The sequence below is a fragment of the Rhineura floridana genome, chromosome 14, assembly GCF_030035675.1.
Source record: "Rhineura floridana isolate rRhiFlo1 chromosome 14, rRhiFlo1.hap2, whole genome shotgun sequence".
Lineage (NCBI taxonomy): Eukaryota > Metazoa > Chordata > Lepidosauria > Squamata > Rhineuridae > Rhineura > Rhineura floridana.
This window is the reverse complement of record NC_084493.1, coordinates 20,620,126-20,635,397: the sequence shown is the minus strand read 5'-3', so window position 1 is coordinate 20,635,397 and position 15,272 is coordinate 20,620,126. Positions and strand designations below refer to the sequence as shown.

Below are 15,272 nucleotides of genomic sequence, written 5' to 3'. Positions count from 1 at the left end.
AAGGGCAATTTATTGCACTGTAAACCTACTATACTGTGTTGCACTGTAAACCTTGGGTACTCATGGCGTGTTTGACTTGGCTGTCTGCTATAAAGCTTACATTTCTATACACCTCTAGGTTTCAGTCTGCCAGTAATTGAGGATTAAACTTGGTCTCTCAGTTTTCTCCAGCTCCAGTGAATGCACTCCTGCTGCAGAGAAATGTATTATTAAGAAATGCTTAAAATGTACGGAACACTGTAGGGTGATTTTAAGAAGACAGTTTGTCTGCATGCTGACAGAGACATGACACAAGGATAGACAACCTGAAAGACACGACACAAGGAAAAAATGATGGGAGGGAAGAAGAAAATGAGCAATCTTGGGCACCGATCCTTAAGTCATGTCGCAGTAGTTATAATGACCAGGCTGAAATTGAAACATCTGAGGGGGGGGGGGCGAAGGTCAGCTGGCTTCTCAGCTGAGCCAATGGAGCAGACCCTGCTGTCCGTTCTCTTCCTCTGCTGCAACCAAGTTCTGTTTTCTAAGCATCTCTCTTTCTCCCACCCTTAAGTCCCTAGCCTGATAGTAGAAGCTTTTTCACCTTTTCTCTCCTTAACCAAACAAGGTAGCTCTTTGCATATGACTGGAAAAATGGTCACACCTGAGCCTGGAATAAATGGAGAAATTCTGTCTCTGGCATTTCTGAACAAGAGCGGGCCGCTCCCTACAGAATCAGACCACTTTGAGGATGAGCAGTGGTGTTTCTAAAAGGTCTATGGCAGGGGTGGGGAACCTTTTTGTTTGTCAAAAGGCCGCATTCTCTTGGGGGGTAATCTTGCATGTTGCTGGGGGGTGGGGCCAGAGCCCAAAAGGGGTGGGGCCACTTTTTTTTCTCTCTCCCTTCCTCCTTGCACTGCAGAGGGAGGGACAGATCACTGTTGCCAGAGATCAGAGCAAATAGCTTGCCTAAGGAGCATCTGATCAGTGGTGCCTGCAAGCCCTGCTTTTGGCAGGGATCTGCATCTTTACCTGCCCCTCCACCTGACACCATATAAGAAGTTGGGTATAGGACAGATGGTGTGGCTTGGGGAAAACTGTCTTGTGGGCTAAATTAGGACCTTGCTGGGACAGGTTAGCCCTGCCGGCCAGAGGTTCTCCACTGCTGCTGTAGAGAGAGCTCTTATCTTTCACTGCTACTGTCTGTCCTCTTTATAACACTTTCACTTCCAAACAGCTTTACATTCCCTGTTTTACTTGCCCTCTGAGGCCACTACTACAAAAGCACTGTTGTAACATCTGCAGGCCACTCCAATGGCCATCTAGGAAACTTCATATGCCAAATAAAGAGCTTGTTGGCTCCGGATTTATGGCTGTTTTGCATCTCGTCTTGGTCTATGCGTGTGGTGTCTGGTGAGGCTTTTCATTAGACGGCATGCTGTTCTGGAAAAAATTGCCTCTCTTTCCTCTTGAAGGGATGCCAGTCATGTTCACAGAACTACAAGCTGTTCCTAATAGTCTCTTAGCAATGCTCCATCATGCATACTCTTGGACAGAATTGATCAACGCATCAGCTTCTTGGGGTAGCACACTCAGTCATTTCCCTTTCTGTATTGATTGGTGCTGACCTAATAGAAAGAAGCAGAGACGTCAGGCTCTTTTAGCTTCCAGAGAGTACATTCTGAAGGAAAATACGGTTCTACAGGCAAGTTACAATGGCAGCGTTATACATCTAGTAAGATGCAAAGACCTGGGGGGGAGCGGGAACAGAAAAAGTCCTCCCCTGCAAAAAAAAACTTGATACAGGAAAACTGAACTTCTCAATAAAATATTTTGTCTTTGAATAATTGGTGGAAACTGTTTTAATAGGGATGTGCAAACTCTTACATGAGTTTCTTCAGCTTGATATTTTGAGTCTAATGGCTCAGGTATAGTATGTAACAAGGTCTTCAAACTAACAGATAGACTGCTCAACTACAGCGTTGGTTTGCTCAGCTGAGGCCAAATTTAACTGCTAGGGATGAGAGATTTTTCTTTTTAGGCTTACTTGGTTCTAGTAAATCTCAGTAATGTGGAACTTTTTAACAGAAAGCTTTTGTTAAACTTTCTCATGAATATCTCAAAGCATCAGTATTAGATTTAGTCACATGCACATCTTATTTACGCAGTTTAATTGGCTGGTTAAAAGGCAAGTGATTGGTAAATCTTTCATTTACAGCCCTGCCACAGTGCTGATAGTTTCTATTGCCAACCTGTGTGTTTCCTGTTTGCAAATCGGTAAATAAATATTGGCCAGGATCCAAAGAATTTCATGAGTGTCTTGGATTCTGTTTCATGGACAATACTCCTCCATGCTACATGACAAACCATGTTTTCAGTTGGGGGGAGGTAGGTCTCAAAAGCAGTTTGATATGGCATGGGGGTCTTTTGTTCAAAGGAAGCCAAGTAGCACATGGTATAAAGCCCATGGCCTTGTGTCAGTAGCCTTCCTGAATCCTGACTATATTTGGTTGCCTTCTAGAGTGCAGCAGCTTTCTCATCCATCATTGGTTGTGTTATCTTGTTTGAATAAAAAAATCAAGAAATATGTAATTCATAAATAATACTATTCAGTGGCTAGTTGGTTACCTTTACCATGTGTAGTGCCTTTCATGTTCTAATAGTACAATCCTAAGTATGTTTTATTCAGAGATGAGTACCCCCCCACATGTTCAAAGTGGTTTTCACCCAGATAAGATTGCAAAGGATTGCAGCCTTAAAATGGTAAACGTCGTGTTTGCCAGTATTGCATACATCTGAATTCTTCCCAACAAGTGTGTTGCAGGAAGAGTTTCTTCTTATGGCTTCAATACTTCTGCAAATATAACATCTTTGTATCTATATGCACATGTCCTTAAGGTATAACTTGATATAGAATACTCCTGACACTTGCTTATTGTGTTCTCCTCAGACTACTTTGCCAATGTTCAGGAATAAACAATTCTCGGTGAAGAGGAGATTTAGTGATTTCTTGGGCTTGTATGAGAAGTTATCGGAGAAACATGCACAAAATGGATTCATTGTCCCCCCACCTCCTGAGAAGAGTTTAATAGGTGAGGTTGATCAGTAACTCTGCTAGCAATATCACTACAAACACACTCCCTTTTCAACATATTGACTCTTTGTACCTCTGTAACAGAAGTGCCCTGGATAGCATTCTTTATAGTAGTTAGTTCTGTTAGAAGCCAAAGGGTTGGCCTCTGCTACTTAGGGTGAATCCTAAAGGTTATTGACACTTAAAACATACCAATGGATTTCTCTTTTAAAAGCATAATGCTGTCCGGAAAAACCATTCCTGTGTGTCACCTTGTGCATTTAATTATTGTCTGTTAATTGTTAGGCAGCAGTAAATGCTTTCTTACCTATGTTGCATCTCATATACTGGTGAAATGTTACTACTAGCTTCTGCCTGGAATTGTCTAGTTCTCTGTTGTAGTACTCCATGTGCCTGTTCCAGCTTTTGTAGCACTTCTTCCTCTGGGCCCTGTGCTGAGTATTGTGGCTTTCTATAGCGAGTGGTGCCCTTCTGGATGTACGGTGTCCACTTGACCTGCACTGTTGACATAATGCCTTTCTGGCTTTTTGGCTTGCTATAGGCAGAGTGGTTTTCTTTGCATGGGTGCTCATGTGCTGCATCAAGAACATGTCCTACTAAAGCCAAAGCAAACTTTAGGCGCAGCACAAATACAGCTAACCGTATTTCTTCACTCTTGCTCCAGGAATGACCAAAGTTAAAGTTGGGAAAGAAGATTCTTCCTCCACAGAATTCCTAGAAAAACGGCGAGCTGCCTTAGAAAGGTAATTACTTCATTCATACCAGTGGACAGCAAAAGAGATTTAAAGATGTTCTCAACGCTAATCTAAAAAAATGTAACATGAGCATCGAGAACTGGGAAGCCTTGGCCCATGAGCGTCTCAATTGGAGGTCAGCCATTATCAAAGGTGCTATAGACTTTGAAGAAGCACCAGTACAGGGCAAAAGGGACAAATGAGCTAAGCGGAAGGCACGTCAAGCAAATCCTCATTGCGACCATCTTCCATCTGGAAACCGATGTCCTCACTTTGGGAGGCTGTGTGGATCCAGAATTGGCCTCCACAGTCACTTATGGACCCACTGTTAGATCTTACCCTGGAAGACAATCTTACTCGCCCACGAGTGATTGGCAGTGATGACTTCCTACCACACATCTGTGTCTGCTGCAGATGATGGTTGCAAGAGACCATGTAAAATGGTTCAGTGAGCCTGCCTTGCTATTTAAATCTATTCACATACAAAGCAATTCTTCTAAATAGAGTCCATTCATTTGCCCAACTTTGACTAGCAGCAGCTCTCCCAAACCTCAAGCAGAGATCTCTCCAAGCCTTCCTAGCCAAGATTCTTCTTAGCCATGGATGCAGGATTAAAACCTGCAAGCTGGTTGGGGGTGATGGGAGTTGAATCCAAAACATCTGGGTGGCACTAGATTGGAGAAAGCTGCCACGGAGCTTTAACCCTTAACCTGTGTGTTGTAAGAAGAGCAAGTATCGAAAGCTTCAGAAGAAGTGCCTGAAATAATTCATAATACAAAACGCAGTCCCTTTTTTTGTTCTTGGCAACTGACCCTTGGTATCTCATTTGCTTTAAAGCTGACTTTAGTGAAGGATGCTTTTTAGGATTAAGGATTTTTTATTTACGGTCATAGACCAAACTGGGATGCTTTTTCTTATAGCTCCTCAGGGTTTGAACATCAGCTTCTTCTTTTTTCCCTATCAGTTATCAAGCATTCTCTGACAGGTATTCTCTGTAATATTACATTAAAAAAAAACTTCAGCATGATCTACTGGCTGGAGTTAAACTGTGGTAAAAACAGGGGATGGTGAAGATAACTAAAACTAGTAGCAGCTTCAGGTATCTCTCTCTGAATGGGGAAGTGAGAGGGGAAGCGGGCACCGTTCCAGTTCTTGTTCTGCATTCTTACGCTTTCACTCTCAGTGACGCAGATTGCAAAAGGATCACCTTCCTTTGATACATCACAGTTAAGCTCCAGTGCCTTCCTTATCTAAGAGCATGCCTCGCAAATTAGTTGGAGAGCAAATATGCTTGCCAGTAGTTCCTTATGGGACTCACCCACAATCTTTCCCTGAATAGTTACCTATAGGGCAGGGGTGGGAGAGGGGTTAATGCTTGGCTTCTAGCATCAACCTCCAAAGTGTCCCCCTTGCACATTTTGGCTGACACAGTTCCTTCACCAACATCTCTGCTGCCCCTAATCTCTACCTCCCTCAGCAGTCATGCAGTTCAACTCCCCATCATTAATTCTAAGCTACTTAGAATTCTACGACTTGCTCTCCAGAAAGCCTTTCTCAAGCTAAAACGGCAGTCTCGCCCATCCTGCCAACCTAAACATCCCTGTCATTCAAGTCTGTTAGCAGCTGCCACCACACATTCCACACCCTCCTCCCTTGGTGGTGAATCCTTGCAAAACCACACATTCTGCCCCCCCCTTTTTTTTACTGTTATGATGTCAATGTGCATTGTTTTCTTTCCTTTTTAAAATCAGGAATCCTAAATGGTGGGAGTCTGACCTCACACTTTCCTCTTCCACAGGTATCTTCAAAGAACTCTCAGTCATCCAACCATGCTGCAGGACCCAGATGTCAGGGAGTTCTTGGAAAAAGATGAGGTTGGTTTGCTGCTGTACCTGAGTGTGCACTCTTGTCCGCAAAGTGTTACTGCACTTGTGGCCCAGTCATCTCTAACATAGTTTATTTGGAGAAAAACTCTGAGGAATTCGTTTTTTGATGTGCTTGATCATAACAATCTTGTACTCTCAGAAGCTTTTGTGAACTGTAGAAGAAATGGAAAAGCACAAAACTCTTGCCACGGCTTCTGTCAAAACAGAAGAGCCACTTGTCTGTTCTTCCTGTAGTCAGTTGTTCTTGGGCCACTCCATGTTGCAGCAATTTGCTGCATGGTGGGCTACATGTACACAGTGAATGTTTGTGCAGATTGACCAGAATTTATTCCATGCCACTTCCACCCATTCCTCTTAGGGTGGGACAGAAATGTTTCCGACAGCATAGAGGATTGGTGGATGTGTGTGAAGCCAAGGGCAGTTAAAAACTGGTCTTGCGCTCAAGTCCTGAGCTCTTGCAGGCCAGCGTGAGGTCCTTCCTTGTGCCTTCTGCCTAGGAGCCCGGGTAGAAGCCTTGTGCTTCTTGCTTTCAAATTGGATTGAGGGAGAGACAATACACTTTCTGTTTTTGCAGTTGTGTGTGTGGCTACCCTAGCCACACACTTGCAGAGCGTGGCCATGGAGTTTCCTTTCCTACCGATCTCTGTAGTTGTAACAAAGGGGTAGCTTCACACGGAGGCGTAATGGCACACTTCTGCTTTCCGGTGACTAGTTCTGGTGTGAAATTAAACTTTCCAATCTATGTGTGGTTTTGTGGTGAATTCTTACTGGGAAGAAAGCTGCCTAGCTGTATCATGTTGATCTCATTTTTTAGTGCAAGCTCCTAGTCTACACACAGTTCAGGAGCCATAAGCCATGGATGCTGAAGGAACACTTGCTCACTGCAATTTGAGGATAAATAATGATGCATACTTGCCAATACATGAAGAGCAGGATAGCCTGCATTCTCATACATATTCCATCATAACTTTCAGATCAGCATTTGGTAAAATCTGGAAAGGGTGAACGATATTCTAGATCAGGGGTAAGCAAAAGGAGTTAAGCAACTCTTAATAGTTTAACAGCAAAGGATAAATAAGTAACAGCAGAAACAACAAGAAGTCCTCTTTCCTTCATTTAGGGGAGAAAACTAGAAGAAGAGGTCAGTTCTGGTACTGAAAACAAATTCCCGTGCTAAGCATGTGCTTGGAGGTGCCTCTCCCGCTCCCTGTTCCTTAATTCTAAGGCTTGCATCCAATGTGCTAAGGCACTTGTTCAATTAGCACAAGGGTTGATCCTTGTGCTTAGGAACTTTCCTCTTCTCCCCCCCCCCACATGCCCCTAAATCTGTTCCAGGGGTTCCCCCCAACCCTGCAGAGATGATTTGAGGTGGATATGGAGCACGATGGGGGAGGAGTGTGGAGAAGTTATGTTAGGCAAGCATAAACCTGTGTGCAAATGAAACTAATGCACTAATCTAACACTAGTGCGTTAGATACCACCCTAAGTATATATCTGTCCCCTTGAGCCACTGTTTTGCATCTGGCCCTGACCAGTGGTTCTAAGTGTTCTTGTAATAAACAAGGCATATTTTACAATCCTGACATCTGCCCACTCCTGTTCTAGAGGTGTACCATTCTCCTACTGCAATATAGAGTTCATGCTAACGGATGCTACTAAAGCTTAGAGCTGAATGGATTCAATTTCTTGTTTGTATGTTTTATGCAGGGACTCGGTGTACTAAAGAAAAATCCAGATCAGAAAATCCTAATTCTCGAAATAGAACTATAACAATATCCCTCCATTGTTGCCAAGTCATGGGCTTGGGCACACTAGTCACGTATTCCTAGCAACACTACAAACATTCTTTATAATTGGGTCCTGTAGTTTTACTAGCTTCCCAAAGATTTTTGGACTACTCAGGGTTTTCTGATGCTTTTCTTTCCTATGTAGTTTGTGGTTTTGCTGGCTTGCTTGAGTAATCCAGAACTGGCTACACTGCAGGCACTTTACTACAATCTTCCTCTCAGGTGATTGGATTGCATAGGTTGTTCACTGACCACCCTCATCAGAAGAGGGCACTGATCGATAGCAGGTGATTGGATCAGCTGGCCTCTTGACACATTCCTATTCCATTGCACCTTGTTTTACCACATGACCAATTCTGGTCTCTGAGGGATCACCCCATAAGTGCTTTCTCAGCTGTTAGACCCAGCCATCGTGAAAATGGAAAAAAAGCAACATTATGGCCAGATTTCATAAGAAGCTATTCCAGTGTTTTAGCACAATATGACTTGGTTGTTGCTGCACAATAAATCTCTTTATCTACTTGGTGGTCCATTCCAGTTGGCTAATGAAACAGCGAGGTCAGTCAGTTTCCCTCCAAAGCAGGAGTTCAGTGACTAGGAGCCAGTTTCTATATAGAAAGCAATGCCGTTCAAAATTCATGGGCATAGGAACCCCTCTGCTAGTTCACAAGAGGCTAAGCTAAACAGCAAAGGGTGACCCCATTTTTAAGCTTTAAATATAAGGGCTGTGTGGAACTCAGGATTATTTTCTGCCAAACATTATTGCCTGCCTCTATTTGGAGTATTTCTAATACATACTTATACTTTTCATCCTTCTTTGTGTGATGTTTGCATTCAAGTAGCTCAGTTTGTTAGCGTTGTAGATGATCGGACTTCGATCTTCCTACAGCTTCCACGAGCGGTTGGCACCCAAACATTAAGTGGAGCTGGGCTTCTGAAGATGTTCAACAGAGCTACTGATGCCGTCAGCAAAATGACTATCAAGATGAATGAGTCGGACATTGTAAGTGTTCAACAGTTTTGAGCAGCTCCTGCGTGTATTAGACAGATACGTATGGCTTTGGGGCAGCGTTTCTGGAAGTGATCTATGATTTTTATGTCAACTTCCCTTTAAAGGAAGTTAAATTCACTGGTGTCTTTACATGTCTCCCTTCCAGTGGTTTGAAGAGAAGCTTCAGGAGGTGGAATGCGAGGAGCAGCGCCTGCGGAAGCTACATGCTGTTGTAGAAATGCTAGTTAATCACAGAAAAGGTAACTTGGTTCAGCTGAAAAACGATTGTCCGCATCCCTTGATCATGCAAGACTTCTGTAGATCTGCTTATAGATCTTGGACATGTTGAAAAGCAGGGCTGGGGGACCTTTTGCAGTCGACGAGTCATATTCCCTTCTGGGGGCCACGTGCCAGTGGTGGGCAGGGCAAGAAGCAAAAGTGGGTGAAGCAACAAATGCGAAGTTTACCTTTTGTACAGTCGGTTAGTTACTACACACACGCACACCCCTCTCTAGCCTCCATTCAGACAAGCAAGAGGCAATGTCAGAGTTCAAGGACACATTCCAGCCAGGCAAAAGCCCCAAAGGAGGGTGGCTGGGGAAGAGGGTGTGGCCTGGAGAGAGTCCAATTGGAACCACTTTCCTAGAGAGGTAGTGGGCTCTCCAACACTGGAGGCATTCAAGAGGCAGCTGGACAGCCATCTGTTGGGAATGCTTTGATTTGGATTCCTGCATTGCGCAGGGGGTTGGACTTGATGGTCTTATAGGCCCCTTCCAACTCTACTATTCTATGATTCTATGAGTCCTGAGGGCCAGATAGAGAGGCCTAGAGGACCACATTTGGCCCCCGGGCCTCACGTTCCCCACCCCTATTATAAAGTGGTGGTGCTGCTTACATCTTAAGGCCAAGAGGAAATAACTGTTGTGGCTCTGAACAGGAGGAAGGGGAAATGCTTCCAGTGGTATAGGAGACCACCACGTGGCAAATATCTAAATGCAATTGTTGGTACAAGTCGGATAAACTATAATCCTGGTCCTGACTTTGTGTAGCATCTTTGGCCTCTAGTTGCAGCATATCCAAAAATACAAGATGTACAAGCCGGTTAGTGGATTGTGTAGGTAGTACAGCTAGCAAGGGGTTGAATTATGTTAAGCAGGCCTGTCTGAACTGCTGCACTTCCAGCAGCGGCTCTTGAGTAGCTTAGTTTGTCAACTATTCCATTCTGGTGCTGTCTGTTGCTGTGCTTTACCTCTTTTCAAATTTCCCAAGCATTCACATGTTCAAGTAAAACTGATCATAAGAGTAGCTACCAGGAAGGTATTGTGTGGTGGGTTCCACTAGTCTCTCCTTATGATCCTTCCCACCACCACTACCTGCAGCCCACAATACTCTCCCTTCACATGGTTTCCTGCTGCACTGAATGCTCTCCATTCCGCCCGCCAGAACTGTCGCTGAATACAGGTCAATTTGCAAAGAGTTTAGCCATGCTGGGGAGTTCAGAGGACAACTCCGCCCTGTCCCGGGCACTCTCCCAGCTGGCTGAGGTGGAAGAGAAGATTGAACAGCTGCATCAGGAACAGGCCAACAATGACTTCTTCCTGCTGGCTGAGCTCCTGAGTGACTACATTCGCCTTCTTTCTGTTGTAAGGGTAAGAATGCCCTGGCAAGAAACTTGGGTAAACAAGAGGCCCATACGGCTGTTAAAGATGTTAACACGTTCAGCCTGTGTTCCTGGTATCCAGTCATGAGCATGAGATCCTGTTGGCCTGCTGCATCCTGAATGCTTTCAGGTCCAGTGTCCTGACATGTGAATAAGTCTTGTGATCTCAGTAAACCCCAGTGTGTGGTTCTCTGCACAAACCAGGATCTGCTCTTGACTGGGCTGTTTGGCTTGCCAATCTTTAAGCAAGGGCACTTTCTATTTTCTCTAACCATTCCTGTGATCCCTTCAGTCATATTCCAGAAAAGCATTAAATTGTGTGTGTGTGTGTGTGTATGTGCGCACATATGCTGTTCTGGCATCACCTACAAGCAGCTGATGGCTGTAGAACACCCAAGTCTGGCCCCACCATCCCACTGTCCTCAACCTCTGCATTTCATGTTGTTGCTGCTCTGATATATCATTAGCTGTGTGTAATATTACCTGGTGGAGAAGAAACTGCTTCTGAAGGTGTGCCCTTCCCTACCAACAGGGTGCCTTTGACCAGCGAATGAAGACCTGGCAGCGTTGGCAGGACGCCCAGATCATGTTGCAAAAGAAACGAGAAGCGGAGGCTAGGCTCCTGTGGGCCAACAAACCAGACAAACTCCAGCAAGCCAAAGAGGAGATCTCGGAGGTGAGAGGAGCACTTACACCTGATAGGTCTTTTCTTCTCCTTCCCCATTGGTGTAAGTGGCTGGGCTAGCCAAGCTGTAGCCTTTTGTAATATGCTTTCTTGCCTGGCCATCCGATAACCAGAGCTCTGCTGCATCAGGCTAGTGGCCCATCTAGTCCCGCATCCCAGTGGCCAACCTAAGCACAAGAGCACTGTCTCCTTCCAGCAGCTGGTATTCAGAGGCATACTACCTCTGACAGTGGAGGTAGAATATATCAGGGTTTGCTGCTATTGATAGATGCAAGCCACTGCTGCCAAGGCATGAACTTCTCCTGACCTATATACCAACTGGTTGGCCACTGTGCCTTTGTTTGTCTAATGGGCAATAGGTGTCACATAGCCTTGGAAAACAGTATGCACTGCCAAAACGACTCCCCACGATGATAACCTAAGAGAGTCAATGGGCTTTAGTAAAAAAATCTAAACTTCGGCCAAAGGAACTGTAGCAGTGAAAAGGACAAATAACGTGAGCAGGAAGGAGGTGGCATGCCTCTGTTTAAAATGGCTGCGTATCAGCAAGGACATGGTAGAGCCTCGGAAGGTAAAAGGGACATGAACAACCAGAGGGTGAAGTTAACTACCAGTGCTGTGGAGTGTCTTGAAACCAGAACTGGGGTCATACAGGGAGAAACTGGTCAGTCCAGGATAAACAAAGTGGTACTCGTAAGCAATGCTCAAGGAATAGAATTATCAGAAAATGTAATGGTGGCCACTAGTTCTGTTGGCATTTCAAAAAGGATTAGACAAAATCATGACGGGATAGTTCTGACAAGGCTAGGAGCTGTGGCAGCTAAATAAAGCAAACCTAAAAAGTGAAGTAGTGTTCCTGGGAAGGCAGATGAGTGATGGCAGTGCCTTCAAGTCTTCTTCTTTGCAGACACCCAATGGCATCCAGACCGCCGTCGTGCAGACTGAATGTTGGGCCTGATGGGCTCCTAATCTTGATCCAGCAATGCAGTTCTTAATTTACATCCATACCTTGTTTGGAGTTGGCTGGATGCTTTTAGAGAATTTTGAAGGTTGAACTAAGTGGTTTTTGGAGGAATGGGGAGACTACATGAGGGTCATTGGAAAAATTCGATAGGAAGGAAGGCACGAGTAAGGGTTTAGAGTTAGTCCAGGGGTGGCTGATGGAGAACTAAGGGTCAGACTAGGTGTAACTGGGCATCTGCTTTAAGCAGTTTCAACCACATGCTGGAAGTGAGCAAAGCTGGGAGAAGACAAGGGATGGTGACCCTGGGGGCTTCCGGATGTTGTGGGACTGCACTTCCCTTTAGTCCTGGCCAGTATGGCCATTGATCAGGGATATTGGGACTTGTAGACCAACAATATCTGCAGAGGCACAGGTGACCCATCTGTGATGTAAAGGATAGGTCCCCACCTCCACACTTTATATGTGGAATAAAAAGGGACTCATGACTTTGTACCTTGATGTTTATGTGTACATGTAAAAACTTTTGTGAGCATGTGTGCAACAAATATATGTATACCATCTCATCTGTCTTGCACGTACAAGTGCCAGGGAGCTGGGATTAGCCACAGTCTCCACTGTGCATGTGTACAAGTTGGAGAAGGGAGCATCAGATAGCTTATACAGACCTTGGAAAAGCCAAACTGATTTATAATCTTAAAGAAAATTTTTATAAAATGATGTACCGTTGGTACATGACTCCAGAAAAGTTGTCAAAAATGTATAGTAATGTTTCTAATGTTTGTTGGAAATGTAAACAACAAGAAGGATCATTTTATCATATGTGGTGGTTGTGTAAAAAGGCAAAATCATTTTGGGCACAGATAGGTAGGAAGATGCAAAAAATTCTAAAGATAAATATTCAGTCAAAACCAGAATTTTTTTTATTGGGTTTTATGGATAAACAAATAGAAAAGAAATATGGAAGAATAATATTGTATATGATTACGGCAGCAAGATTATTATATGCACAAAAGTGGAAAATGGAATCAACACCAACAATGGAAGAATGGCTATTGAAATTAATGGACTTAGTAGAAATGGATAAATTGACATGTTTACTTAGAGAAAAATTGACAGATACATTTCTTAAGGAATGGAAGCCTCTCTTAGACTTTTTGTTGAAAGATCAAAATAAAATGATGATACTGGGATTTGACGATTAATTAAGACAGCTTATGGAGAAAAGGGATTCTGTATGTATACATTAAGGGACAGGTTTGATGTATATTATATACTTATAGCTGATCTGCGACAAATCGGAAGTCAACTATTTTATTTTTATTTTTTGTTGTTGTATTGTTATGTCTTTTCGACTTTGTTTTGTTTGTTTTTGGAAAAATTTGAATAAAAATTATTAAAAAAAAAAAAGAAAAGCCAAACTGATTTAAGCCTCGTGTGAGATCAGGTGGGCTCTGAGCCCCATTCCAAGCTGGAATTCCATCCATATCGGTCTGCCTGATCACTTCCAAGGCTCTCTTCCGGGTGCCCCCAACTTCTCGGAACTAGAGAGAGAGCCATAGTAGTTATGGCACTCTACCCCGGCACACACCCTCCCCTGGCAGACCTAATTTTCTCTGACATGAAGCTCTGGCATTTAGATGCTTCACTGTAATACTTCTGGGCTTCCTGCTTAAAAAGGACATGGATGTCTATGGGGTTCTTCTGCTTCATCGGAAGATGCCATATATAATTCTTTGCAACATGACAATGGTCTCGCAGATTTGCCAGAGTGCCGTGTGCCTACCTGCCTCCTTGTTCCCCACAGAATTAAAGTAGTTCCCCTGTCTGCTGTGTGTTTGTGTAAGCGCTGGTGTGTTGTTGGCTATTGTGATAAGTTCTGAAGAGCCCAGAAGGGTTTGCTGAGCCAAGTCTTCATCTGTTGAGTAGGGAGAGTTGCCATGTTTCTTCCTCTGAAGAGAGGCTCTCCTTCAGTTACTTAAGTGGGAGAACCTGCCAGTTCGTTATAAGCCTCTTCTGGCTTTATAGCTCCCTACATGTCTGTCTGTCCTAGGGCTTTTGTGTATAGAAGACTGTGTGACTAGGTGATGCTGCCCTCTTTACACATTGTTTCTGTTTCTGCAGTGGGAGTCTCGGGTGACACAATACCAGCGGGACTTTGAATGGGTATCTGCTGTTCTCCGCAAAGAGGTGTTACGTTTTGAGGTACAGCAGAACTTGTGCATTAAGCATATCGGCACCCTTTTAGTCTGGCAGTTTAACACAGCCCTGGCAAACCAGACAGACCTGGGTAATGGACACCTGGGAAGGGGAAGAGTCTCTTCAACCAAGCTTCGACTTGGATACCACTTTTTAATGGCCCCTACTTAGGAACACAGGAAGCTGCTGTATACTGAGTGAGACCATTGGTCCAGCTAGCTCAGTATTGTCTACTTGGCTGGCAGCAGCTCTCCAGGATTTTAGGCAGGTGTCTCTCCCAGCCCTACCTGGAGATGCCAGGGATTGAACCTGGGACCTTCTGCAGCCAAAGCAGGTGCTCTCCCACTGAGCTAAGGCTCTTTCCTGCTTGATAAATTGTATACTAAAACAAACAGTACTTGGTAGTCTCTGTGTGTTGCAGATTTCAAAGCAGAGCTGCATCCTTCACAGCGTAAAGATTTGGAGAGGACTGAATACTTTAACGTGGAAATTTCAGCCTCCCCTGCAAACCAACACCATGAAATTTTGGCCTGTTTTCCTGGGGCAGTTTATTAGACTGAGGCACAGATATCTAGCTGGCTTTAGAGTTTAGTCTGAAATGGTCCTGTTGGCTGGACTTAGTGGACGAAAGCTAGATTGGAATCTGTTATTAGATCTCTAGGTGATCTTGTAGTAGATGAGTTAGGATTTCTGGCTACAGTTTAACAAGAGCAAGAGCAAAAGGTTTTTTTAAATTGAGCTGCTAAAAGAACAACACTGCTGGGGAAACAGGAATGGATATTTGGGTGAAAGCCTGAGGCTTCATACTAGCACTGAAAACAAATTCCGGTGTTAAGCATATGTTTTGGGGGCTATTCTAAATGTATGTGCCCCCTTATTTGATTGGACCTCAAGATTCTGATAAAATACAGCAGATCTGCAAAGCTAACACCTGTCCATCCTTGCTGCTCAAAAAACATTACCGCTGTTCTGTTACAGTAGGATACGTGCTCTGGCATCTTGGGGTTGACTGGTTTTCTGGCATCAACAGTCAATCCCCCTTTTTTAATTGAGTAAATGGAACTAATTGTATACAAAGAAGAATGCCTTGGGTGTCGAGCCAAATCCCAGCAGCTGATGTCTTCTAAGAGGCTTGGTGTAGCCTTCTGTTGAGAGGGTTAAGTTTTTCTTTTTTACATCCTCTGTCTACAGAAAGAGAAAACAAAAGATTTCAGAACTCATGTGACCAAATACCTGGAGATGCTGTTACATTCACAACAGCAGGTGAGTGAGCAATCAGCAGGGCCACATTTTCCC

The 15,272-nt window shown here is 44.1% G+C and overlaps 1 protein-coding gene across 1 annotated transcript in view; it reads left to right on the top strand.

The window, feature by feature from the left end:
- SNX1 (sorting nexin 1) overlaps positions 1–15,272 on the top strand; it is a 36,169-nt gene that overhangs the window by 19,977 nt on the left and 920 nt on the right. The window contains exons 6-14 of the mRNA XM_061595307.1: positions 2,930–3,071; positions 3,738–3,816; positions 5,606–5,681; positions 8,370–8,483; positions 8,638–8,731; positions 9,915–10,120; positions 10,664–10,807; positions 13,902–13,982; positions 15,168–15,239. Of these exons, the coding sequence (XP_061451291.1) occupies positions 2,930–3,071; positions 3,738–3,816; positions 5,606–5,681; positions 8,370–8,483; positions 8,638–8,731; positions 9,915–10,120; positions 10,664–10,807; positions 13,902–13,982; positions 15,168–15,239 (1,008 nt within the window). The remainder of the gene's footprint in view (positions 1–2,929; positions 3,072–3,737; positions 3,817–5,605; positions 5,682–8,369; positions 8,484–8,637; positions 8,732–9,914; positions 10,121–10,663; positions 10,808–13,901; positions 13,983–15,167; positions 15,240–15,272) is intronic.